The 25,155-nt window shown below is 39.7% G+C and overlaps 1 protein-coding gene across 1 annotated transcript in view; it reads right to left on the bottom strand.

Moving 5' to 3' along the window:
* The window catches only part of NUFIP2 (nuclear FMR1 interacting protein 2), a 30,944-nt gene extending 8,948 nt beyond the window's left edge, over positions 1 to 21,996 (bottom strand). Inside the window, exons 1-3 of the mRNA XM_030296944.1 lie at positions 21,570 to 21,996; positions 14,415 to 16,139; positions 1,827 to 1,859 (exon numbers count right to left, since the gene is read on the bottom strand). Of these exons, the coding sequence (XP_030152804.1) occupies positions 1,827 to 1,859; positions 14,415 to 16,139; positions 21,570 to 21,876 (2,065 nt within the window). The 5' untranslated portion in view covers positions 21,877 to 21,996. The remainder of the gene's footprint in view (positions 1 to 1,826; positions 1,860 to 14,414; positions 16,140 to 21,569) is intronic.
* Between the last annotated feature and the right edge of the window lie 3,159 nt (positions 21,997 to 25,155).

Below are 25,155 nucleotides of genomic sequence, written 5' to 3'. Positions count from 1 at the left end.
AATACTAAAATAAACACTTGGATTTACTTATTTTTGTTCTTAGCAAAATGAGGCCAAAATTTATTTTAACCATAGTGGACTGTCTACTAAGGAACTGTTCCAGTTGGTATCTAGCATGAAAAACTTCAGGTTAAGTTTGGCAAAACTATCCGTTCAGTTCTAAACATGACTTATTTCTTCCTTCCTCCAAATTTCACATAGAACCACCAGTCTTTATTCTTACCAGTAGCAAAAACCTGTGATCACCTGGGTTCAAAGTATAAAATAGTCAGAATATGTCTAGGCAAAAATTCCACTGTTCTTCTGAATTCCAATTATTTAGCTGTATGCCACACCCTCTTCTGGAGAGGCAATGATTCTATTGCACACCATTTCTGCCTATCATATGAATTTTTAAAAGTATACATACTTTTAATAAAAATTAGGAAACCAATAAAACATGTCACCTAACGGAAAAGTATATAAAGACCCAAAAATAATATTAAAGATCTCAAGCTCACCTCAGCTTAAGAGTCAATCTAATTTAGTGCAGAGATAATACAATATCCTTTTTAGGACTGCAACAGCCATGCTCTAGCATCCTGCCATGAATATAATGCTCATTCTTAATAGTTAATAGCCATCTTACAGTCAATATAGGTAGGTCTACTTTTGCCGACTGTATTTTCTAGTTCTACCTTTTTTTCACTTGTATTTGAACAAGAAAGCACACAGAAAGCAACTCAAAATAATTTAAGAGCTTGCTAGTTATATTCAGGCCACAGCTGTGTTAGACAAAAGACCTGGCCTAAGTACAAGAGAGAGGTGGAAGGAGGAACAATGCTGGGGGGAAATCAGGGAAACCTACGTTTAATCTTGCCACTTTCTAGCTTACATAATAACATCTCTCACTTATATTAACTAGCAAAGTAGATGGGAAATAGGATGCAATTCAGCTACAGGGTTCTGAAAGCCCAAATGTATTAGCTATTAGTTCTCCAGACTAAAACTTACTTTATTTCAGGTATTCCAAAGCTACCACATTTTAATATTTGGAAAAGCACACAATAATTATAACCAATTTAAAATTTTTGAAAATTCCAAATATTCCAGATGTGGATTATTCAGTCCCTTTGCCTTCTTGCTATTCACATCTTATACTTGTAGTTTATAAAGGAAGCTAATTTGCTATTCTTAAGATTTTTTTTTTTAACGTTTATTTATTTTTGAGACAGAGAGAGACAGCATGAACGGGGGAGGGGCAGAGAGAGAGGGAGACACAGAATCGGAAGCAGGCTCCAGGCTCTGAGCCATTAGCCCAGAGCCCAACGCAGGGCTCGAACTCACGGACCGCGAGATCGAGCCCAACGCGGGGCTCGAACTCACAGACCGTGAGATCGTGACCTGAGCTGAAACCGACTAAGCCACCCAGGCGCCCCAAGATTTTTAACCATCTATTATTTCAGAGAATATACAGACCAAATAAGGTTTCTAAGACACCTAGTATTTTTCTGAACCATGAATTTCAGTTCTTGGGCTACCACTTGTCTACCACACAAAACAGATAAAGACTGGCTATACGTGGAAACACTTATTCATGTTGGTTTCCTAGATTAAAAATATTTATGTTCTTACTTTCACAGGAGGGAACAATGTAGTTTCTTCACCTAACAAGTAAAGAGTATTTTCATATATTCTTGTTTCACTTATAGTGTTTCCCCAGATATAAATAATTCAAAATACAAAGACTGTTCACTTGGTAGGTGAGCTATTCCATGTTATTACCACCCAAACATAACCCAATTAGTCATTAGTACTAACATTTTAGGTAATCTAACTATTCTTACCTTGCTTCTGCAAATTCCAAACAGATTCCATTTCTGCAAAGAAAAAAAAAAAACAAAACAGGCAGGTTATTTTATACAGTACGTTTTACAAAGCAAAGTTTAAAGCTATGCTTTCCACTTTAAACCTAAAAAATCTAGACTGGTTATTGCCGAGATAGAGGTAGGGTTGAAATAGCACAGTTCTGCTAAATCTCAGACATGACATTCTTATTCTCTTGGAATTCTCAAGAAGTATTCTTCAGATTACCTTAAGGGTTGATTATAGATAGTCAATAATTATCTGAAATCAAACTACCAAGAGAGCAATTCTGTCTACACAAAGAGCAAAGATATGCAGAAGAATTCTATAGATAAAATATTTCCTACAATAGCTCATTATTACTAAAAACGAGGTTAAAAAAATTTTTTTTAATGTTTACTTATTTTGGGGAGAGGAGAGACAGAGTATGAATGGGGGAGGGGTAGAGAGAGGGAGACACAGAATCTTAAGCAGGCTCCAAGCTCCAAGCTGTCAGCACAGAGCCCAACATGGGGCTTGAACCCATGAACCATGAGATCATGACCTGAGCTTAAGTCGGATGCTTAACCGAGTGAGCCACCCAGGTGCCCTTGAAGTATTTTTTGGCAACCCTTCATAACCCAATGAGCTACCCAAGTCTTCTGAATGAAGCATCCAAATTTAATTAAGTATGATGCTTAAAACACCTTATTAAAATTTTACCTAACTCTTTGCTATAGGCAAGTGGTTCTGTTCTTCAAACTACACCTACTCTTATTTTCTTTTTTAATTTTTTTTTAAGTTTATTTGAGAAAGTGAGCGAGCATGAGCAGGGGACAGAGAGAAAGAGAAAGAATCACAAGCATGCTCCACGTTGTCAGCACAGAGCCCAACACGGAGCTTGAACTCACAAACCCTGAGATCATGACCCAAGTTGAAACCAACAGTCAAAAGCTCAACTGACTGTGCCACCCAGGCGCTCCTACCCCTACTCTTATTTTTAACCCATAAGGTCAAAATGCTAATCCATACTCCTTTATTAGTAACACACAATCCTCATTTGCTCCAATTCCATTCAAATATGATTATCTACAAAGTGCTTATTACTTTGATATCCCACAGCAAAGAAAATATGTACATGACCAAACTGTAGTGACAGAAAAAGCAAGAAAAATTGTATCTGGAAGCATACCAGAAAGCTTCACAGATGGCTTATTTGAAGGCTTGATGCATAAGACAGAAGATGACTATTATACCACAAGCACCTAAGAATTGGGACTTTGAAAGGAAATACCCTATTAAGAGATTTACAATGTAAACAAAGACAACTTAGTAGTAAGAATGAACTATAACTATGACTGAGAATAAGTGCTCTTCCCATGGCCATACAACTACCATTTTAAAAGACAAAAAAGTGACTTTATTCTCTATTACTGGATTCTGTGTAATTGTTTTCTATACAATTTATCAGTAACCAATTACAGTTAAAGAAAAATAAAACTGAAGCTCATTAAGATAGGATATATCTGGACATAGGTTACAGTTAAGGTACAACATAATCCCTCCCCAGGGCTAAAAGTATATAAATCTAAAATTATTTTTTTATTTTATGTTTACGGTTGGAGGCAAAGAATGGTAGAGTCACATTCTCCCTACTTCCCTGTACTCCTCATCATATTCACTCCTAAAAACACTTTTAAAGTTTTGAAAATTTATCAGAATTGGATGTTTGGACTAATAGGTTAATTATTCAAAAAAGTCAAAGTAATTATCCAGATAAAATTGCATTCAAATTATAGGGGCGCCTGGGTGGCGCAGTTGGTTAAGCGTCCGACTTCAGCCAGGTCACGATCTCGTGGTCCGGGAGTTCGAGCCCCGCGTCGGGCTCTGGGCTGATGGCTCAGAGCCTGGAGCCTGTTTCCGATTCTGTGTCTCCCTCTCTCTCTGCCCCTCCCCTGTTCATGCTCTGTCTCTCTCTGTCCCAAATATAAATAAACGTTGAAAAAAAAATTTTTTTTAAAAATAAAAAAAATAATAATAAATAAATAAATAAAAAAAAATTATCACAAGTGCCTGATAAAACAAAAACCGGGAAGTACTTCACTAGTTGTCACTTGGTCCAAGAGCTTAGATGGATGTTATGGGCTTTAAATCGCTGGGCAGAGGCCCATCCAAAGATTGGCAGGAAAAATCTCCTAGGTCTAAGGAGAGAGAATTGTAATCAATCTAATCAGGAAAAAAGAACATAAATCAGAAAAGGCTATTCGAGTCATGGCACTCATATCTATCACTTTAATATAATTTATAATTCTATTAGTGTCAGACAATTAGGAATAGTTGAAATGGTCATTAGAGCTGTTATCCTACAAATTTCTGTACCTCAGAAGAGCTTTAAGTCCAAAGACAAGTAAGCCTTTCCTTTGTTGACCTATCTTCAAAAAAACTAATTCAACAAACATATTTTTTAGTGAAAGTACAGAAATCTCACATTTTGCAACAAATTCCCAAGTTCTGTATGCATCAGTTACCTGATGCTCATTGTTAAGTTTGCTTAATGTAAAAATATATTATTTAGTTGTATGTTTAGAAAAACAAAAACTTTTCATTTTAGCCCCCTAAGCTGTAAAATATGCTTTTCTCTTCCCCACCACAAACCTCAACCTGCCCCTTCCCCTCCCATCTTTTTTTTGGGGGGGGGAAGGGGACAACACTCAAGATTGTCACAGTAACAACTATACTACTTTAAAGGCAAGCATATAAATGTTAGAGTAAAAATGAAAATAACTATTTGCAGTCACCCAATTTCTTTATTGGATTGAAGACGTTTCCTTAGCTTAAACCAGAACATTCAGCTTTAGGTTTTAAATATATAGATTTTAAATGATTTCTGGTAAGAAAGTTTTATTACCTTCAAACAGGGCTCTGGAATAGTGAATTTGATTATGCCTTTTGAGAAGAGGAAAGAGCCATATGACCTAGCTAAAAATTAGCCATGGGCCAACTTAGCTTCTGGCCAAGAAATAAATCAGCATTATCTTAAGTGTTGAACTGAAAAATGAATGCAATTCCCCTTCTAGTTATTTAATATTAAATACTTCTATAACAAGTAGCAACTTGATTTCCTTGATTAGAATTACAAGTTTCCATGAATCAAAAAGAAAGGGAAATAAATCAAATACTATTTGCATGTTTACTTGCTACCCTTAAACAACCTTACTAAGGCTAACAAGAAGCTAGTAAGAGAATATATAGGAAAGAAGTAAATTACATTTTGCCCTCTTTTAAATTACAAGTCTTAATGCAGATTCTAAGTATAAAATGAGTTATTCTGTGTAACTGTTTTAATTACCCCAACAGAAAGAAGTTGAAGAATAAGATACATCCAACTATACAAAATCATTACACAGTAATTAATCTTTCTACTTTTAATAATGCTCCCCACCCCTGGTCTTTAACTTCCCAGTTTTTGTTAGAGTTGGATCCCAGTACCCAATTATGCATATAGTTACTGAAGAAAATTTAACATTCAACTTTCTAAAGCAGATTACTTTCTACAGAGCTCCCTACCATAAATGTCCAATAACCTAAAAATCCTAAATTCTAAGTGGATTAAAAAGTACTATTTAGGGGCTAGGAATATAGACGCAAAAACAAAGGCTCTGCCTCTGTAAACTTCGTAGAATATACAACTTTTCTAGGTAGAAGCATCAGCATGGACAAAGCTTGGTGATATTGAAGTATGAGGTGTGCTAAAAGCAGGGGGTCAGCAAAACTGACTTCTGTCTTTGCAAATGAAGTTTTATGGAAGAGAGCCACCTCCATTTTATATATTACCCATGACTGTTTTTGTGTACAAGGCAGAATTAAGTAACCAGAATTCCAAGGAGAGACCCTATGGCTCACAAAGCCTAAAATATTTACTACCTGATCACTCACATAAAAAGTTTACTGATCTATGCTTTAGTGGTCACAATTAATTTAGTAAGGCTGAAGTCACTAAGACAAAAAGATTTAGAAAAAACACTATTCAGGAGCAGAGCTGAAAGTCACTAAGAATGAAAGATTTACACACAGATAAATGCTATTCTGCTATTCGGGGGACAGCACAAAGGCACAAATGAAGGAAAGTTTACTGTTTAATCATATAGGTGAAGGAAGTCACTGAAGAGATCTGAGATTATTGTATTAAATATTAGTAATGACTGAAGTTTCAACTAGAGAGTATGGATGAAATGACAATACAGTAGTCCTCTCCCTTATCTGCAGGAGATACATTAAGACCCTCCCCTCCAGTGGATGCCTAAAACTGCAAATAGTATCACACGCTATATATACTAAGTTTTTTCCTATACCTACATACCACATGCCTATGATAAAGTTTAATTTATAAATTAGGCACAGTGAGAGATTAACAGTAAAATAGAACCATTATAACAATACACTGTAAAAAAAGGTTATATTGAGTGTGGGCTCTCTCTCAAACATTGTACTGTACTTACATTCTTCTTGTGATGATGTGAGATGAAAAAATGCCTACATGATGAGATGAAGTGAGATGAATGACAATAGGCACTGTGATGTAGCATTAGACTACTACTGACCTTCTGACGATTCAGAAGGATCATCTGCTTCCAGACCACAGTTGACCGTGGGCAACTGAAACCGCGGAAAGCAAAACCACGGATAAGGTGGGACTACTGTACAGAAAAAGAGCCCAGTAAATGTTACTGCAAAAGTGAAGAAATTAGGACAGCTGTATTAGAGATGGAAAGGAAAAAATGGGTATGTTAGAGACAGGATCTATATAACCTAACAATCAGGGTTTGGAATTCCATTTCATATACAAAGAATTGGGAGCGGTGATGCTGAATATACATGGTCTGAACTCAGAGTAAAAGCAATTGAAGTTTCGAGCTTAACACACAGCAGCAGAATTGGATGAGATTACCCAGGAGTTTGAGTAGCATGAAAAGGAGACCAAAAGAACATAAACCTTTGAGGAAAAGAGAATGATATAAGGAAGGTTATGCTGAAGATGTACAAAGTAGGAAAGTGGGTTGTTAAGGAAATGCAAATTAGAGAATTTAGGGAGGGAGTGTTCAACTACTGCAATCCTTACTCAAAGTTAAGACACTTAACTTTCTAGTCACCCTCTTTTTTTCTAGCCAGATGTCACTGCCTGGTTCAAGCAACGGTATCTTACAGAACATTTCTGCAGTGTAATCTTTTAACAGGCCTCTCTTGCCCTTAATTGGGCCTTACCTTCTATCTTCTACACCATGGCTAACATTCTTTTCCTCTAAAACTACAAACCTGAGGGGCACCTGGGTGGCTCAACTGGTTGAGCGACTGACTTTGGCTCAGGTCATGATCTCACAGTTCATGAGTTCAAGCCCTGCATCATGCTCTGTGCTGACAGCTCAGAGCCTACAGCCTGCTTCAGATTCTGTCTCTCCCCCTCTCTGTGCCCCACCCATGCTCATGCTCTGTCTCTCAATAATAAATAAACATTAAAAAATTTTTTTTAAATAAATAAAAATACAAACCTGAAAGTGACCAAAACACTTCAGTGGATTCTCACTGCCTACCGGGAGAATGAATCTGTTTGTCTTGTATTACATTTCTAGCACTGGACACAGGTGTACATCAATAAATTGGTTCCACTTCTTCTGAGTCTTGACTAGCCTACCCTGACCCCACCACCCACCTTAAGGGTTTCTCTATGTTCCAAATGTATTTTATATATTTTTTCTACAGAGCCATCACACTAGTAATATATTTCTTTCCATGTATGTTTCCCTATTAGACCTTAATGACATGAATCCTTATTTCATCTAATTATCACGATTGCTTTGCACAGAGCGTGGTGCCATATGTGAATATTGATTTTGAATGAAATACCACTTGTAAATCAGTCATCAGGAAGTAATAATAGAACAAAGTAGTATTAGGTAGGCCCATTTGAAACTGATATTCAACCTTCTGTGACCTACAAAAACAGTCATTTCATATGGTCCAGTCAAAATTTCAGCTTTTAATTCTTCAAAGAAAAAAGACAAGCTAAGAGGGTTAAAGCCAACTTGAGGCTTATTATTATTTTTACTTTTAAAAAGCACAGGTTCCCCCTCACACACACCAAAAAAACAAACAAACAAACAAACAAACAAAATATATAAGGTCAAAAAGAAGACTCCCATAATTAAGTATCCCCAGATCAATTTACTATGGATCTTGCCTTCCAATCCTTATTCAAGCCATTTAGATCAAATTCTGTAAAATTCAGCAGGGGTAGGGACATTATTAAATTCTACTTTTCCCCCTTCTATTCCAGATTTACCCAATTTTTGATGATTACTGGCTATCTCACCACGTTTTTTGCTCTTCTGATTTCCTTTCCCAACCAGTCCACTGTACCTCCCTATTCTTTTGCAAAGAAGGCTGCCAGAAACTTCTCACCCTTTCCTTTTCCATTTTGACTATACCCATAGAGAATTAACAGCTTATTTTCTTTTTTAAAATAAATTTTAGAGGTGCCTGGGTGGCTAAGTCAGTTGGGCCTCCACACTGACAGCAGAGAGCCTGCTTGGGATTTTCTCTCCTCTCCCCAACTCACATGGGATCTCTCAAAATAAATAAATGTTTAAAAACTTAAGTAAGGGGCACCAAGGTGACTCAGTTGTTTAATCGTCGACTTCAGCTCTCAGATCATGATCTCAGTTTTTTAAGTTTGAACCCCACATCAGGCTCTGTGCCAATAGCACTGAGCCTGGAGCCTGCTTCAGATTCTGTGTCTCCCTCTCTCTGCCCCTCCCCCGTTTGCACTCTGTCTTTCAAAAATAAACAATTTTTTTTAATAAAATAAACTTTAAGTAACTTCTATTCCCAACATGGGGCTCCAACTCATGACCCTAAGGACTGAGGTGCATGCTCTACCAACTGAACCAGCCAGGCACTCTGGTAACAGCTTATTTTCAAGTAAATTTGACTCAAGTACTTAGTTAGAAGTCATCACCTTTTCAGGAGATGCTTAATGAACTCTTCACCCCATCAATTTCAATCTTACATTCCCAATTTGGAGCTAAAGACTAAACAGAACTGTCTTGACCACCTCTAAATACATACGTTAGAAACTTGGAGCTTGAGGGGTTTTGTTCATTTCTACTGCTATACTTATGCTAATCCAGTTTACTTTTAAGGTAAAATATCAAATTCAAGTTGCTTGGAATGAAACTGCTACTACTAAGATACTAATAGACAATTTCTGCTGTTATAGCATGGATGGTTACTTCCCTCACCTTCAGGAGGTAAGCTACTAAAATCTGAGGATTAAATTTTACCTTCCATAAATTCCTGGTAAGCTACCTTTTTGACTAATACCAAAGTAAATTCATAATTATTAGTCATAAAACACACTTAATGAGAAATCAAGCATCTTATATAGATACTAAAATGGTTAAGTCACTGGCAAAAGAAAGGATCTCACAACCATATTAAATTACTTGTTACAAACATTCCTATATGTCCCATATTAGAGAGAGGACAGAAAAAAGGATCCTTCCCCAATCTAGGAAATTGAACTAGGGCTGAAACCAAAGTCAAATCTGCAGGCAATTGTTAGTAAGATTGTAAGATAGCTGTGATGCCATAAGCAATCATGGAGCAAAATGCAGTAAAGGTGAAAATATTTCTTCAGCATTGTGTTTAAAGGAGAAAATTTAGTATTCAGATTCTATGAACAAAAGTCTAAACTGTATACATAATCCCCCTCTCCCTTTTATGGACTAACCATAACTTGTCTCCTGTCTCATCACACCCTGTACATATAAGAGGTATTTACCAGTTTCTTCATTCATAAACCCAAAAACCTTCTTTTTAAAAAGTGAATGTTTATTTTCAGGTAAATAATACATTCACATTGACTGCAAATACAAAAGGGAAAACCTTTTGTCATTTCTCTGCCTGAACTATTTATTCCAAGAGTTCATCAGAAAAATGACTTTCAATATACCCAACAAATTGGCCACAATAACCTACCAAAAGCAGATCTGTAAGTCAATTACTTAATACTAACTCAACTTTTATTTTTATTTCTTAAAGTTTACTTTTTATTTTGAGAGAGTAAGGGAGTAAGCAGGGGAGGGGCAGAGAGAGGGAGAGACCGAATCCCAAGCAGGCTCTGTGCTATCAGCAAGGACTCCAGTGCAAGGCTCAAACTCATGAACCGTGAGATCATGACCTGAGAGTCGGATGCTTAACCCACTGAGCCACCCAGGTGCCCCTCAACTCAATTTCTGAAACACTGTAGTACAATCTGATAGAATAAAACAAAGACTGATATACTTATAAATTAGGAAACCCAGGCTTAAAAATGACAACTGATCTTTTCAGGTACACAGGAAGTGGGAATAGCAGTGTTAAAATCCCTGTGTTTAAGTTACTTCCATCTCACCAGCCTATCACTGATATTGAGCAGCTCCCCCACTGCCTCCAGACTGATCTGATGATCTGGCAGCAACTTACCTTCCTTCTCTTTTCTATTTCCTCACCACATCCAAAGCGGATCCCTTCCAATATTTACATCTACTCAGGTTCTCCAACTTATCTATTATCTTCCTCTTCTTTGCATTTCCCCACCCATCAAAACCCAGTTTAAATGATGCTGCGTCAATGAAAACATACCCTGCCTGCACTTACTCTTCCCACCTTTATTCCATTAGAAATTCTCCCTCCATTGAAAGCTTCAGTTATTTATATCCATGACACTCAAATCTTGCCTTATAAACTTGTGTATTGTTTTCTCCTCTACTTAAGCTCTTCAAAGAAAAAGACTCACCCTGTCAAAATCTTCCTCAACTAAGCAAAGTACTTTGCCTATAATAAGTACATCTTAAGGGAAAGGAAAACACACACACACACACACACACACACACACACACACACACAATTATTACTGCACAACTGTGGCAGAGAAAAGAAAAAAAGGATTAAGCTGATGAAAGCTCTCTAGACTCAGGAGTTCCCAATCCTAGCAGGCAATTAGAACCACCTAGAGTTAAAATACATTTTTATTCCAGGGTGTAGCCTAGATCTAGTGAATCAAATAATTTATGCCAATAACCTATGGAAGTAACAGAGAAATAAATTTTTAAAATTTCATGTAGTAGCTTAGTGTTACCTCAGGGATATTTTATACTAGATAACTTTGATGTTAACTCACCTCAACTATCAAGAATTATATCTTACCATATTCATCTCCCTCGCATCTCTATATGCTGGGTATAATTTACCTATCAAATTATCTTTTTTTTTTAAGTTTGTTTATTTATTTTGAGAGAAAGAGCAAGCACGAGCAGGGGAAGGGCAAAGAGAGTGGGAGAGAATCCCAAGCAGGCTCTGCACTGACAGACCAGAGCCCAACACAGATCCTGAACTCAGGAAAAGCGAGATCATGACCTGAGCCGAAACCAAGAGTCAGACACTTAACCCAGTGAGCCACCCAGACGACCCTCAAATTATTTTTTAATGAATATTCCAAAATAGCAAGATGTTAACATAAATACACACACACACACACACACACACACACACACACACACAAATAAATGCTTTTTGAATGCTTGATAACCTTCAGTGCAGTATTAGGCATGATAAATCAACCCGTTTAAACGAACACTTTGACCAAACACACAACTCACATCAACCTACCTTATTTCAACAGACTTGGCTTCAAATGACTTTTTCAAATCAATGACTTCAAATGATTATTTCAAAATCAAAGATTCACCTCAAAAAGTTAGGGTCTAATGTTAGAAGCCTTTGAAAGTAAATGTTTTAAAGAAGGCAACAGTTCTGTCTTGGGTATGTGCATTAAAAGCCATCACTCTAACATAACTAAAGTGTCAACTAGCAAAATGTTAGGATACCGGGAATTTGTTTTTGAAACTCCTACCAAAAGAAGTGTGAAGGTAGATAGGTGAAACAAGAATGACAATGCTATTTAAATGTTCAGGCTGGATGAGGAGTCCACTGGGGTTCGTTACAGGTTCCACTTTAGAGTACAAATCTTTTATAATCAATTTAAAACTTAGAATATAATTTTTTTCATAATCAACTTAAAAAGGTATCACTTTAAAGTTTGCCTCTTAAGTGCCACTTGAAATCAAAAGAAAATAGGACCTACATCTCACAGTCAATATTAATACTGCTATGTAATGGTACACTATTCCCCCAGCTAATAGAAAGATTAACCCTCTTGTTTCTTAAAACTTTATACCATAACGTGTCAAAAGGTAAAAGAAAAATCCCAAGAACTAGAATTCTCATCAATCCCTTTTTTATGCCTCATTGTATCTTTTTTTCATCTCCTCAATTATACTGAACAGATTTTTTAAAAATCTGCAGTACTTCTAAGGCTGCAAATAATGTTTAACCTAAAAAATGCAGTATTCCTACAGAACTGATACCAAGCACGTTCTTACCTATTTCCAAATAAAATTGAAGGACTTATTTTTGAAGTTGGGAAGTATGCAGAGAACTTCCATTTCTAAGCTTAACTTTAACCAAGAGATTACTTTTGAACATTTAAAGAAAAGACTACACTGAAGGTACAAGAAAATACAGGTGGCCCTTTTACAGGATATTCCAATAAGCCCAACTGATTATTACCTCCTTTAGAGTTTAAGACAACTTAAAAATAATAAGCCAGCCTTCACTTATGAAAAAGATCTTCAGATCTTCAAAAGGTTGTGATTTAAAACAAATTCAAAGAAAAGAGAAATTAATGACCTAATGAACCATCCACATTTGGCAGTAATTCAAAGAACCTGCCACTTTGGGACCTAACTGAACTGAACATTATTTGTTGGGGGTGGGGGGGAGGCTGGGCAATCAATATCAATTTAATTTCAATATCCAAATATAAAAGTCAAATTGATGCACTCAACTAAAGCAAGTATTTCAGTAATGCCAGCAAAACTAAATATAAACTGCATCCACGTTGAGGCATTTAGCTTATCCAAATACCACTGATTTCACATCTAGTTAGCCCATCTATAGGGAAAACGCACACAGAATACCTAGTAATAAATAGAAATTAATTTCCCATTTAAAAAGGCCTGCAATTCTTCACAATAAAAATCCATATAAAACCACCAACCAACCATTTAAGGGAACCTGTCCCAGAATTTTTCGCATGTTGTGGAAGAACGTAACCAGATATCCTCTCAGGTTCACACAATGACCACCAGTACAAAATACACAGGTAAAATTTCCCAATGGTCTCTGGAGGGCAGATGGCACGGAAAATAACACCAAAAACACCAACTCCCCCAGCAGGATTTAACTTATAATTAACCACGAGTCTTAAGAAACTAAGCAATTGTTTTGCCTTAACTTTCCTAAAAACATCCATTTCCTGGTTAACTCATTTACTTCCAAACAGCAGTGCTGGAGAAAAAAGTTAAGACAGGTAATTTCATCTGCCAGGATTTCTGCCCCTAAACTGCCACAAGGCAATACTACTACTTACTCCCATTTTTTAAAGGAAGAAAAATAGAAAAAGTACATCTGTTCATTTTACTAAATGTCTTCCAGTCTGCAGATAAGGAAAGGTATGAAGAGAGGTAATTTGCTTAAAAGTCACATAAATAGCTTTGTTATTCATCTCTGAGGCAGTGATTCTTCCAGGGAAAATATGGGAATTACCTCATCTCCACTTAGCTGATATGCTGCCCCTTCCCTGCAGTTCCAAGTCACTGCCTAAATGAGCCACTGTTAAAAATTGGAATGTGCAGCATGTATTAGGTGTGTGTCTGCACGCGTGGGGTATAGATTTCTATTAGAAGAGGGAGAGATGAAAGTGTTCCCAATAGCACTGAGGTTTTAAACATCATTCATTAAACCTCATTATTTGCTGTAGGGATTTAAATAAGTTATACCATACAGCAAATCTTTAAGATACAAATAAACCATATTCTAAAAAACGTATTCGCATGGAACTTGAAAGATACCGGATTCCTTTAACATAGGCTTGGGGCTATGAAAAGTACATACCCCAAGAGCCTGGTTCCTACAATGCTCATTGGGCTTGCCACTGCAGTTGTCTAAATTATTTTCTAGTTCCCATTCAGCACCCAGAAAAAATAGTTTGACACTCCATCTTTTTGGACTCCTCCTCATTTTACACAAATTAGAAAAATCAAATGAGCTAATAAAGAAGTGTATGATATAAAAAGCAAAAAAGAGGGGACATCTGTTCAAAGAAGTTTTAAAAATAACAAGAGAATATATAATGTCCTCCCTTTAGGCACCACCCCATTCCTCTTCACTATTTGAAACAGGTAGGAAGTCAACTATACTTGTAAATATGAAAAGAAATGTTTTAAGTCGAAAAAGTGAACATTCCTTCTAAATAGTACTATTTCCAAAGACCCTGAATAGTTTATCAACTGCTTATCCATGGTTATTCTTAATTTAGTTCTAAGTCTTGAAGAATCTCATAGTAATTTCCAAAATGCACCCTTAACACAATAGCTTATAAATGTATACTAAATTGAGCAGTAAGAATCTTCATATAGGAACAAATGAGTTACCTTTAGTGTGATATACAATAGCAGCCCTCAGGTCAAAAGAACCCCAGCTATCATTTCTTTCTAGGCCTCTCTGGTATCTCTGTTCTTTGGCGGAGCCTAACAAAGTGTTCGTAGGAGACGCCAGAGGATTTTGATTTTCTATCTCGTAGTCCTTTGAGAGAAACACTAAAGCACCTTGACTACTGGTGTCTGCTTTTTGCAGATCACCTATATGACTGGGTTCCAAGGATAAGGCTCCACTCTCATTAGTAGTCCCAGATTTTAAAATGCTACCCAGAACTTGAGGACTAGTCCGTTTTTCCAGCTCATAAGCCTTGGGAAACACAGGATGCTCAGTTCCTGAGGGGATTATTTCAGCACCCTGTGAAACCAAAGTGGCAGGATATTCCCCTTGAAATGTCACCTCCATCACTTTATGATCTGATGATTTCCCAATAACAGTCTCAGGGCCAGCACTGGGCTCATTTATAAAAGATAAACCCCACTGATTCTGGAAGATATCCCCCAGGTTTTGCTGATCTGTCTGAGAGGGTAGATCCACTTGTGCTGTGCTCAACAGCACAGTTTGCATATTTGAAGGATAGATGAAAAGGCTAGATTTAATTTGTTCAACAGCTGCTGAAGTCAGACTCATGTCCTGGAGAACTGAATCAGTCCCAGAAGAGATGGGTGTTAGAGTATTAGCAGCAGTAGTTAACAGTGGCTGACCCCCTGGAGAATACACACTTGCATCAGTCCCTGCTAAAACAGGCCCATTAGAAAAGTTGGCCGAAGTAACAGATTTCAGCGCTGACATTGGGACCTGGGATAACCGACTTGAAGACTGGGTCTGAGTTTCCCCAGCAGATGACGAAGAGGATGAAGATGAAGATGGTGACACAGAAGAGTTCTGTACAGTTTTGTTGAGGTTTTCCTTAACTTTGCTTGCATAACTTATTTTAGGAACTATTTTAGCACTGCTATTGTCCACTGGAAAAACTGGGGGTGGTTTAAATAGGGTCCAAGAGTCCTCTTTGGAGGTAACAGCAGAAGCGTGTTTTCCTTTGGGCCGATCATCAAACTTTTTGCCGCTCACACCGGGTTTAATATCAGAGCTTTTCCGCAGCATATCACCCACAGCAGGTTTTCCTCGATTTGTTCCTCCAGGCCCAGTTTCATACTTCCAAATGGGCTTCGAACTATCTACTCGATTTCCCTTTTGTTCACTGTAGTCAGGCTTGAAAGTTTCAAGTCCCTGTTTTAAGGTTGGGACACTGGTCTCTTGTTGCATTATTTTGTCCTGCACTAAATTAAGGTTTTCACATCCCTTGGCACTATTGCGCCTAGCTTTCCTTTTTTTAGGAGTGGTATATCCGCTCTCAGATCCACTACCATCATTATCTGCTCCTTTGCCCATATAACCATTAGTAATATAGCCAGAATTACTTGTTACAACACCATTTGGAATTGCTACAGTATCGGTCTTCTCTACAGACTGGTTCTCTCCAGATTTATTTTCGTAAGACTTCCCATTCTTTTTGTCCATACTGTTCTTCTGAATGAAATTCCTGGTTTTAATTCCTGCTTTCCCAAAGGTGTTGGCCTTTACAGTCTGCTTCAGATTAGTGTCTACAATTTGTTGGTTGCCATTGAGGACCCTGGAAATAGGGTTGGTAGCTTCATCAGAACCCAGGCTCTTTAAAGATATTTCTCTTTCTCCAGCATTACCATTTAGTTCACCATAGCCTAGAAAAGGGGAAAAAGAAAGGTTTTGATTTACAATTACAAAACATAAATTACAGTACTACCTGACATTTAAAGACTATTTACTATGTGCTAGACACTATGCTATGAGCATTGGCTTTACTATGTTTATTATTTCACAACTATGAGAACACTTGTCACCCCATATTACCGATTAGAAGTCTGCCAAGCAAGAAACTGAACCAGCTGGGATTCAAACCGAAGTCTGAGGTCAGAAAGAACAAGACCTCTTAAGCAGTATGCCATAATATCTCTCACCTAACAAAATCAACTTCCCCACTGTTCTCACAAGGCTGCTATAAAAATTCCTTTACAATTAACATCAGAGCTACCCTCTGGGCACAAATCAAGTTATACTGATACAGTAACTGTATGTATTTCAGGGAAATTAAAGAATCCCTTTCTATGAAACCACAAATGACTGGCAGTCACCACAAGCAGTTTCTACTGCATTCTGCTGAACAAAAATCTAACAATTGTGAACTTTTTCTAAAGTAGTCTTGAATCTATTTTGACAATTCCCAGACATTAGATCATACTGTTAATGTATGAAACTAGACCACCTATGTACCAATATTTCTAACTCCTCTAAGATATATTTTCTTCATTTTACATCTGGGTAAAAAAACTCTCAGAGAAATTAACTTGCCTAAGTCAGATAACTGGAAACCTGAACTCCAGTCAGCCTGGAACATGGTTTTCTATCACTAAGTAATACTTCCTACACAAGTGATGCTGTAATAATTACTAACAAAACTACAATGAAAGGTATCTAATTTAAAAACTGCTACGTGTTCAAGCGTAATTTAAGACCTTCAATGGCCATAAACAGTTCATCACTCTACATTATTCAATTGGTAACAACCATTCCCATTTCCCTACCAGTAAAATAGAGATATTACTTATCTACCTTTTTATGAAATGTTCCCAAAAGCATTTTGAGGTCATTAGAAACAGATAAATAGAAGGATACATATTCATTTAAGGCAGCTTTCAGAAGGGTGTCCAATAAGACCAAGTTAATTTACATTTGTCACTTTCATTCATCCTTGTGGTCCTTTAGCCTATGAAGGCTAAAAGGCATGTGAACTTGTATAGTCTTATTTTGAAATTTTGTTTTAATTCCCAATTTGGTATAGATATAACCCATAAAAGCTCTTTGTGCATTTTAAAAGCATAAGGGATCTAGGGGCGCCTGGGTGGCTCAGTCAGTTTAGTGTCTGACTCTTGGTTTCAGCTCAGGTCATGAGCTCACAATTTGTGAATTCAAGCCCCAAGTTGGGCTCTGCACTGAGCACGAAGCCTGCTTGGGATTCTCTCTCTTCCTCTCTCTGTTCCTCCCCGGCTTGTGCTTGCACCCTGTGTGCTCCTTCTCTCACTTTCAAAATAAATAAATGTAAATTTGAAAATAAAGGGAAAAAAAGCATAAGGAATCTAAGATTTTTTTTTTTTTTTAAGTTTCAGAATCACTGCTTCAAAAGAATGTGATAAGGAACAGAACATAGTCTGGGAAGATTCACAACAGGATTTACTATTAATTTTAAGGCACTCATTTTGTATCAGAGAAAGGACACTAAAAATGAACAAATAAAGGCATTTTATTCCACTGTATTAACTTTCAGAAAATAATTCAAGAAAATATACTTAAGGCATAATCATTCCTAAGTCTGAACCATATAAAACTTGTACCATAAAATAATTTTGTTTTAAAATTTGTTTTAGAGACAGGGAGCATGCGCAAGAGAGCAAGCGCTCGCATGGTGGAGTTGGCCAAGGGAAAGAGAGAATCTTAAGCAGGCTCCGCCCTCAGAGTGGAGCCCCCATGAGGGGCTGATCCCACAACCCTGAGATCCTGACCCAAGCTGAAATTAAGAGTCAGACACTCAACTGACTGAGTCACCCAGGCACCCCCACCCCCGCCAAATATAATAGAATAGAATATAATAGAATATAATGGCTGCTGAAAAGAGCTTTGACAGTCAATCAAGTCAAACTTTTGGTGGAAAAATTCTAACCACACAACTACTGAAGAAAGAAACTACTAAAGAAGAAATCTCTGCTTAGGTAGGATGTTTTCTGAAAGGTTCTTTTTTCTTTAGAGAAGCAGCAAGTTCCTAAACAGGAGCTCTCAACGTTAACATATACAAGTTTACCTGTACACAACTCTAGACCAAAAAGAAAAACATACCATTTAACATGCTAACAAGCTAAACAAAGTTTTGTACTCTTGAGCCCATTAGTCATAACTTTCTCAAAGGTAAGTAAACAGTCTTAAACACAAAAAAATTCAATGTCCAAACTGACTTGGACCAAAGCCAAGATTTTTAAGTGAACCAGGATATTCTTTCCTAAAATTACTAGTATTTAGTGGCTCCGATATCAGAAATCACCAATTTTGTAACAGCTCAGAGCCACTATACTCCCAAGTTTTTTTTTTTTTTTTTTTTTTTTTTTGACGTCTGATCTTATTTATTTGTTCCGACAGAGCATGAACGGGGGAGGGGCAGAGAGAGAGGGAGACACAGAATCGGAAACAGGCTCCAGGCTCTGAGCCATCAGCCCAGAGCCCGACGCGGGGCTCGAACTCCCGGACCGCGAGATCGTGACCTGGCTGAAGTCGGACGCTTAACCGACTGCGCCACCCAGGCGCCCCTATACTCCCAAGTTTTAATAACAAAAAAACATTTTTTCATTTAACTACTTAAAATTTTCTCCATGGCAACTTTGTTGGTATGCAAAAAGTGTACCAGAGACATTTTCTTTTTAAAACTTAGGTATTTAAGAGAAATGCGACCACCACAGAATTACTGAGAGAAATCACAGGGCTCTTTGCACTTTTATTATTTAGGTTTGCCATGCTAATACTACTTCAAATGGACTGTGCAAAACTTGAGTCCTGAAAAATCTCGCTTTTGGATTAGAAACCGAAATTAGTGAACACATTTGGCCCTCTCTTGCGCCCTCTTCTGGATAAAGAAAACAGGTTCCTCTTTATAGGTTTGTGGGTAATGGGTCATAAAAGCCCACTTCAACATACAACAGATATATTTCAAAAACGCTCCTAAGTTTTCTTAGTAAATTAGCATCATACATGTTGAAGCAACAGTATTGTGACCAGGCCACACATAAAAAACTGTTCATCCCAAATGGTTTACATTCTCTCAAAACTGCTAAGCCCAGTTTCCCCTCTTTATTCTCTTCCAGGACAAGACCTACTGATTTGAAGGATGCCACCTTGAATGGTTCAGGGGCTGCTTCTATACGTAGAGACAACAAAATAAAATTTTCGAATCTGAACAGTAATACTGTTTGATCTTCCAAGCAACGATAATAAAGTAAGATTTTCTTATCTCTAAGTTGAAAAAGACCTAGAGTTAAAAGATTTAGTGTTGTACACTTTCTAATAGTTTTTAAACTGTTCCAAATCCGTTAAGATTAAATACTGAATATATTTACATGTTCATTGCTACAGCACGCCATCATCAGTCCCTACCCCCCAAAGTGGAAAGTCTGATATTCCAATTTCAGTCTTTAAATTAAAGCAATTTTCCTCCAGCTCTCAGTAACTGCTTGCATTAAATTTGATAGCCTGGGTTTAACATCCATTTTCTTATTACTCCCTTCATTTTTATAAAGAACCTTCAATTTGGTAAAAATCTGCCTGGCAACAAACTTTTAAGTTCATTTCTTCTCAGATGTTTTCTAAAATGACTTTCACCCTCAATTTAACATTTGTTAGAACCAAGCATTTGGGGTTCGGTATCAGTTTAAAAATAGAAAAACACCTTTCCTTTTAACATGGAAAAAAAAGCCTCGTCCGAGACAAGATGGTAGTGAACCAACCTCATGGATGGGCCACCGCGGTTCTTCCTTAAGGACAAGAAATAGGGGTCAAAAAACACCTCGCCCTCTTCCCCTATCCAATCATTTTCCTAATCGCTCTCCCTGAAAGACTACTTAGGCCCAGAGGGTAAATGCTTGGGGGCTGGAGGCCGCCGGAACAAGCCTTTTTTTTTTTTCTTTTTTTTGTAAAAATGAGCTGCTAGAAGGAAAGGGCCCAAGTGAAAGCCTGAGAGGCGGAGTCGTGAGCGAACCTGGCAGGAGACGAGGTTCCTGTGGCAGAGAAACTCGTGACCGGGGAGCCTGGTTCCCGCTGGGTACCCCACCCGGCCTTCAGGCACCGCCTCTACCCAAAATGTATCCCCCCCCACCCCACCCCCAGCCCTCCTGCCCCACGGAGCGCCGCGGCCACCGCCCGCGGCCTCCTCCTCCCGCGGCTCCACTTCGAGGCCGGCTCCCCGCCCGGACCGCCCGCGCCTCCCGCCGCACCGGGAGCGGGAAACGCGGCCGCCGGCGCGCGGGGCCCGGTGCAGGCCGCTCCCCTCGTGGCCGCTTCCCTCCCCCACCCCAACCGCCCCCGCCCCTCACCCCAGGGACCCGCCCGGGGCCGCGCGGCCGCCACCGGGTTACACAACCCGGCCGGCGGCGGGGGGAGGGGCGGCCGCGGGCCGGGGGCGACTGCGCCCCCGCAATGCGGGGGGCAAGGCGACCGCCGGTGGGGATCCCGAGCCCCCCAGCTCCGCCAAGCCGAGCGCCCCTCGACACCCTTCCCCCTCCGTTCTTCAGTGGGCCGGAGTCGGTGACAGGAATCGGCTTCCAACATGGCGGACAGGAAGCGGCCCCGCGAGGAGGAGAGAACATTCCAGCCGCGCCGGCTCTGGGGGGAGCGGGCCCGGGGCGCCGGCCTCGGGAGGAGGCGCGAGGGCACACTGCCAGATCCGGTGCCCAAAAGGGGCGTCTAGAGGTGGAAATAACCCAAGAAACGGGGGGTCCCGGCCACCCCCCCCCCCAGACGGGGAACCCCAAGGCCACAGGTGGGCTTGGGGTGGCGGGTGAGGGAGGACACTTCCTCAACTCTGCCCACCTACCCTCGCCTCGCCGCCTGCAAAAGGGTCTCGCGACACCACCCGAGTCGGAATTAGGTAGGCCTTCTTGAGAAACACCCCGAAGGCTTTTTGGTGGGGGGGGGGGAAAGCTATGTTCACCCCAACTCAGGGCCACCAAATTTAGGTTCCTCCAGGGCCTCACGAAGGTAAACGAGAAAGGAATAATGAGGCCAGATTTCCAAGGCCGACCCTCCGGGTCTCCCTCTGGCCCGGGCGGGGGCCGGGAAGGTCATACTGGCCTGGTTGGGCCTCTCCCATGCTGAGGGGAAGGAGAGGGCGCTGCAAATCCCGCGGCCTGGCTCGGGCTTTGGGAGAATGGAAGGGGGCTTCCCCAGACCCGCAGGGCACAGACATACACACACACATACACTCCGACCGCGTCCGCGCTTTCCAGATCCAGCCCCACCCCCATCTTCTCTACCCCCCACCCCCATTCCCCTTCCCCCACTCGTCCTCCCTCCCAGACCTGTTTTCTTCTTCGGCGTTTCCTGGTGCTGCTGGAGGGCGTGTTTCTGCTCATGTTTCAGCGCCTTTGGCTGGGCCTTGGGGCTGCCCTCGGCTCCATGCTGCAGGTACTGGTGAGGCTGCTGGTGATGGTGGTGGTGATGGTGGTTGTGGCTGTGGTTGTAGAAATAATAATGGTGGTGGTGGTGCGGCTGCTGTTGCTGCTGCTGCTGCTGCTGCTGCTGCTGCTGCTGCTGCTGGGGGTGATGGTGCGGATGGTGGTGGCTGTGATGGTGCTGAGGCTGTGGCTGGCCGGGCTTCTCCTCCATTGAAAGCGGCTGGGACTCCCTGGCTGAGGCTGCGGGCTGCTGCACCGTCAGGATCTGAGACTGCTTCTCAGGGCACACTCAGTATATCTGAGCGCGTCTAGCCAGCGCACTGGTTAACCGAGCGATTCTGCGAGATTGGCAGCGGCGCTCCAGCAATCAGGAGACAGGCTGCGCCGCAGGCCCCGCCCCTAGCCCAAATCCTCTTTCCTTCCCCTTCGCCACTGCCTCCTGGCCAACGCCACTTACCCTGTGCAACCTCACAGGGCCGGGCTTTCAACGTCAGCACTATGGCTCTCTCTTCTGTCGCTTTCTCTCCTTCACCGCGCATTCTGCGAACAGCACTTTCTACACTCCTCGCCCGCAAGCAAACTCACGTCGAGTGTAGCAGATTCCACTGGCGATTCCACTGGCAATTCCACTGGCTCTGGGAGTCATCTGTTGGTTTTGCAGCTCCTGGAATCTGTTGGCTTTTTTTTTTTTTTTTTTTTACCCTTTTCCGGGTAACCAGAGGGGAAGCTCAGTTCCCTTAACCCTGAGACCACTAAAGGGGCAATACAAAAAGAGGAAATAAATGCATTTAAAAAAAAAAAAGAAAGAATACAAGAGCTTCACAATCCAGTAGATCATTTTGTATTCTGGATTCATTTTGCTTTGTATTCATATGCTAATCTCTTCCTTTCCACGAAGGGATTATAGGGTTCCACAATGGGGTATCTGTGTAATTTTCTAAAAGGGCACAAAGGGTTTAAATCATTGTTTCTTTGTAGTTGGAGGCAAGGGAGAGCGGGAGGAATGAAAATCTAAAATCTACAGTGAAGTAGTTTTGTTGTTGTTGTTGTTGTTGTTGTTGTTGTTGTTGTTGTTTTTAACTCTGCAGGTGAGGTCAACTGTAGAACCAAGATAAGTTTTAGAATATGTGGTTTCAAGAGCGAAAGACAGGGGAAAGGGCACTTTAAACGTTATTGAGTTAAAAATAATTGCATGTATGGAAAATATTGGAATTTTAAAAAAATACTCTATTGCTTTTGTAATGTTGATTTAATTTATCCTGCATTATTACATCACAGCCTGATTTTTTTTAAAGCAAATGTTAGTCCGGAACATTGTGACAGTGATTACTCAGGAAGAAAAGGGTTTTGTTGGGAAGGGGCACACTGGTACCCTTTGATAATATTTTATTTCTTGACCTCGATGGCGATGATCCATATACTTGCTTCATAATTATTTCTTAAACTGAACATATATATATATATATATATATATATACATACGTATATGTATAATACGCTATTCTCAGTGTATGTTCTTTGAGCGCATTTTTTTTATTTAGCATAAAATGTGTATGATTTACCATTTTAACCATTTTTAAGTTCACTAGAAGTAGGTATATTCGCATTGTTGTGCAACCATCACAACTGTCCATCACCAGAACTTTTTCAACATCCCAAACTGAAACTCTGCACCCATAAAACAACAATTCCTCCACTCTCCTCCCCCATTCCCTTTTAACCAATATTTCATTTTCTGTGTCCGTGATACCTTATACCACAGACAAGTGGAACCACACAATATTTATCCTCTTGTGTCTGGATTATTTCACTTAATATGTCTTTGATGTTCATCTCTGTTGTGGTATGAATCAAATTTTCCTTCCTTTTCAATGCTGAATGATACCCCATTGTATGTATATGCCACATTGTGTTTATCCATTCATTTGGCAATGGGCACATGGATAGTTTCCTCAATGTATATTTTACAGTTTTTAAAACTGGCTTAGGGGGCAAGTGGCTGGCTCAGTCAATGGAGCATGCAACTCTTGACCTTGGGGTTGTGAGTTGGAAACCCACATTGGCTGTGGAAATTACTTAAAAATATAAATAAATACTGGGGTGCCTGAGTGGCTCAGTCGGTTAAGCATCTGACTTTGGCTCAGATCCTGATCTCACAGCTCTTGAGTTTGAGCTTCGCGTCCAGCTCTGTGCTAACAGCCTGGAGCCTGCTTTGGATTCTGTGTCTCCATCTCTCTCTGCCTCTCCCCACTCATGCTCTGCCTCTCTCTTTCTCTCAAAAGTAAGTGAACATTAAAATATAAATAAATAAATAAATAAATAAATAAATAAATAAATAAAGTGGCTCGACTTCCCATAGCAGGACAATATTAAAGGAGTAAAGAGGGGTGCCTCGGTGGCTCAGTTGGTTAAGCATCTGACTTCAGCTCAGGTCATGATCTCACGGTTTGTGGGTTTGTGGGTTTGTGGGTTTGTGAGTTCGAGCCCCACGTTTGGCTCTGTGCTGACAGCTCAGAGCCTGGAGCCTGCCTCAGATTTTGTGCCCCTCTCTCCCTCTGCCCCTCTCCCACTTGCACTCTGTCTTTTTCTCAAAAATACATAAACATAAAAAAAAATTTTTTTAGGGGCACCTGGGTTGACTTCGGCTCAGGTCATGATCTCACAGTTTGTGGGTTTGAGCCCTGCGTCGGGCTCTGTGCTGACAGCTCAGAGCCTGGAGCCTGCTTGGGATTCTGTGTCTCCCTCTCTCTCTGCCCCTCCCCTGCTCATGCTGTGTGTCTCTCTCTGTCTCAGAAATAAATAAACATTTAAAAAAAATTTTTTTTAAATAAAGGCATAAAGAAGCTTTAAAGGAAAAATTTGTGCTCTGAAATTAATGAATGTCAGCACAAAAGCATAATTAGAAGGTAAAAGCCTTTTTACAACAGCATATGTCACTGAATCCAACCATGACCAGCTCTTGACTTTACAGTAAGGATTGGCTTTGCCTTGCAAAATTTTGAAGAAAGACCCCTTTGGGGTGTGGTGGGGAGTACATTTACCCAAATTTGAGAGCTAAAACCCCAATAATAACATCATAACAAATAAGTCTTTGCCATTGAGCAATATTCCACCACTTTCTCATCTATTAAAGAAGAAATAAAAAGAATTATGTATATAAAAAGTATTATATATAAGTATATGTGTGTGTATATATATATATATATGTAAAAAGTGTATATAAAAAGAATTATGTTGATAGGGCTTTACATTCTTTGCTAACTTAGACTTTTAGTTGGAAGGCCAGAATTCCTGAGTTCTAACTTCTCTTTCTACATTTTCCACATTACAGTTGCAGGCAAACCAAAAGCATTTATTCTGACTTATCACACCTTAGCTGGACTTACTTTCTTCACATACACTGTATGAATTTTCGGAAATTAAGTCTTGCTTTCAGGTGCTTTAGTTACTGTGAATGTTGCCTTAGTGGCATGTAGTAGTATGGAGAAAG

The sequence above is a fragment of the Lynx canadensis genome, chromosome E1, assembly GCF_007474595.2.
Source record: "Lynx canadensis isolate LIC74 chromosome E1, mLynCan4.pri.v2, whole genome shotgun sequence".
Lineage (NCBI taxonomy): Eukaryota > Metazoa > Chordata > Mammalia > Carnivora > Felidae > Lynx > Lynx canadensis.
Note: the sequence above shows the minus strand (reverse complement) of the source record. Positions and strands in the feature narration are given on the sequence as shown.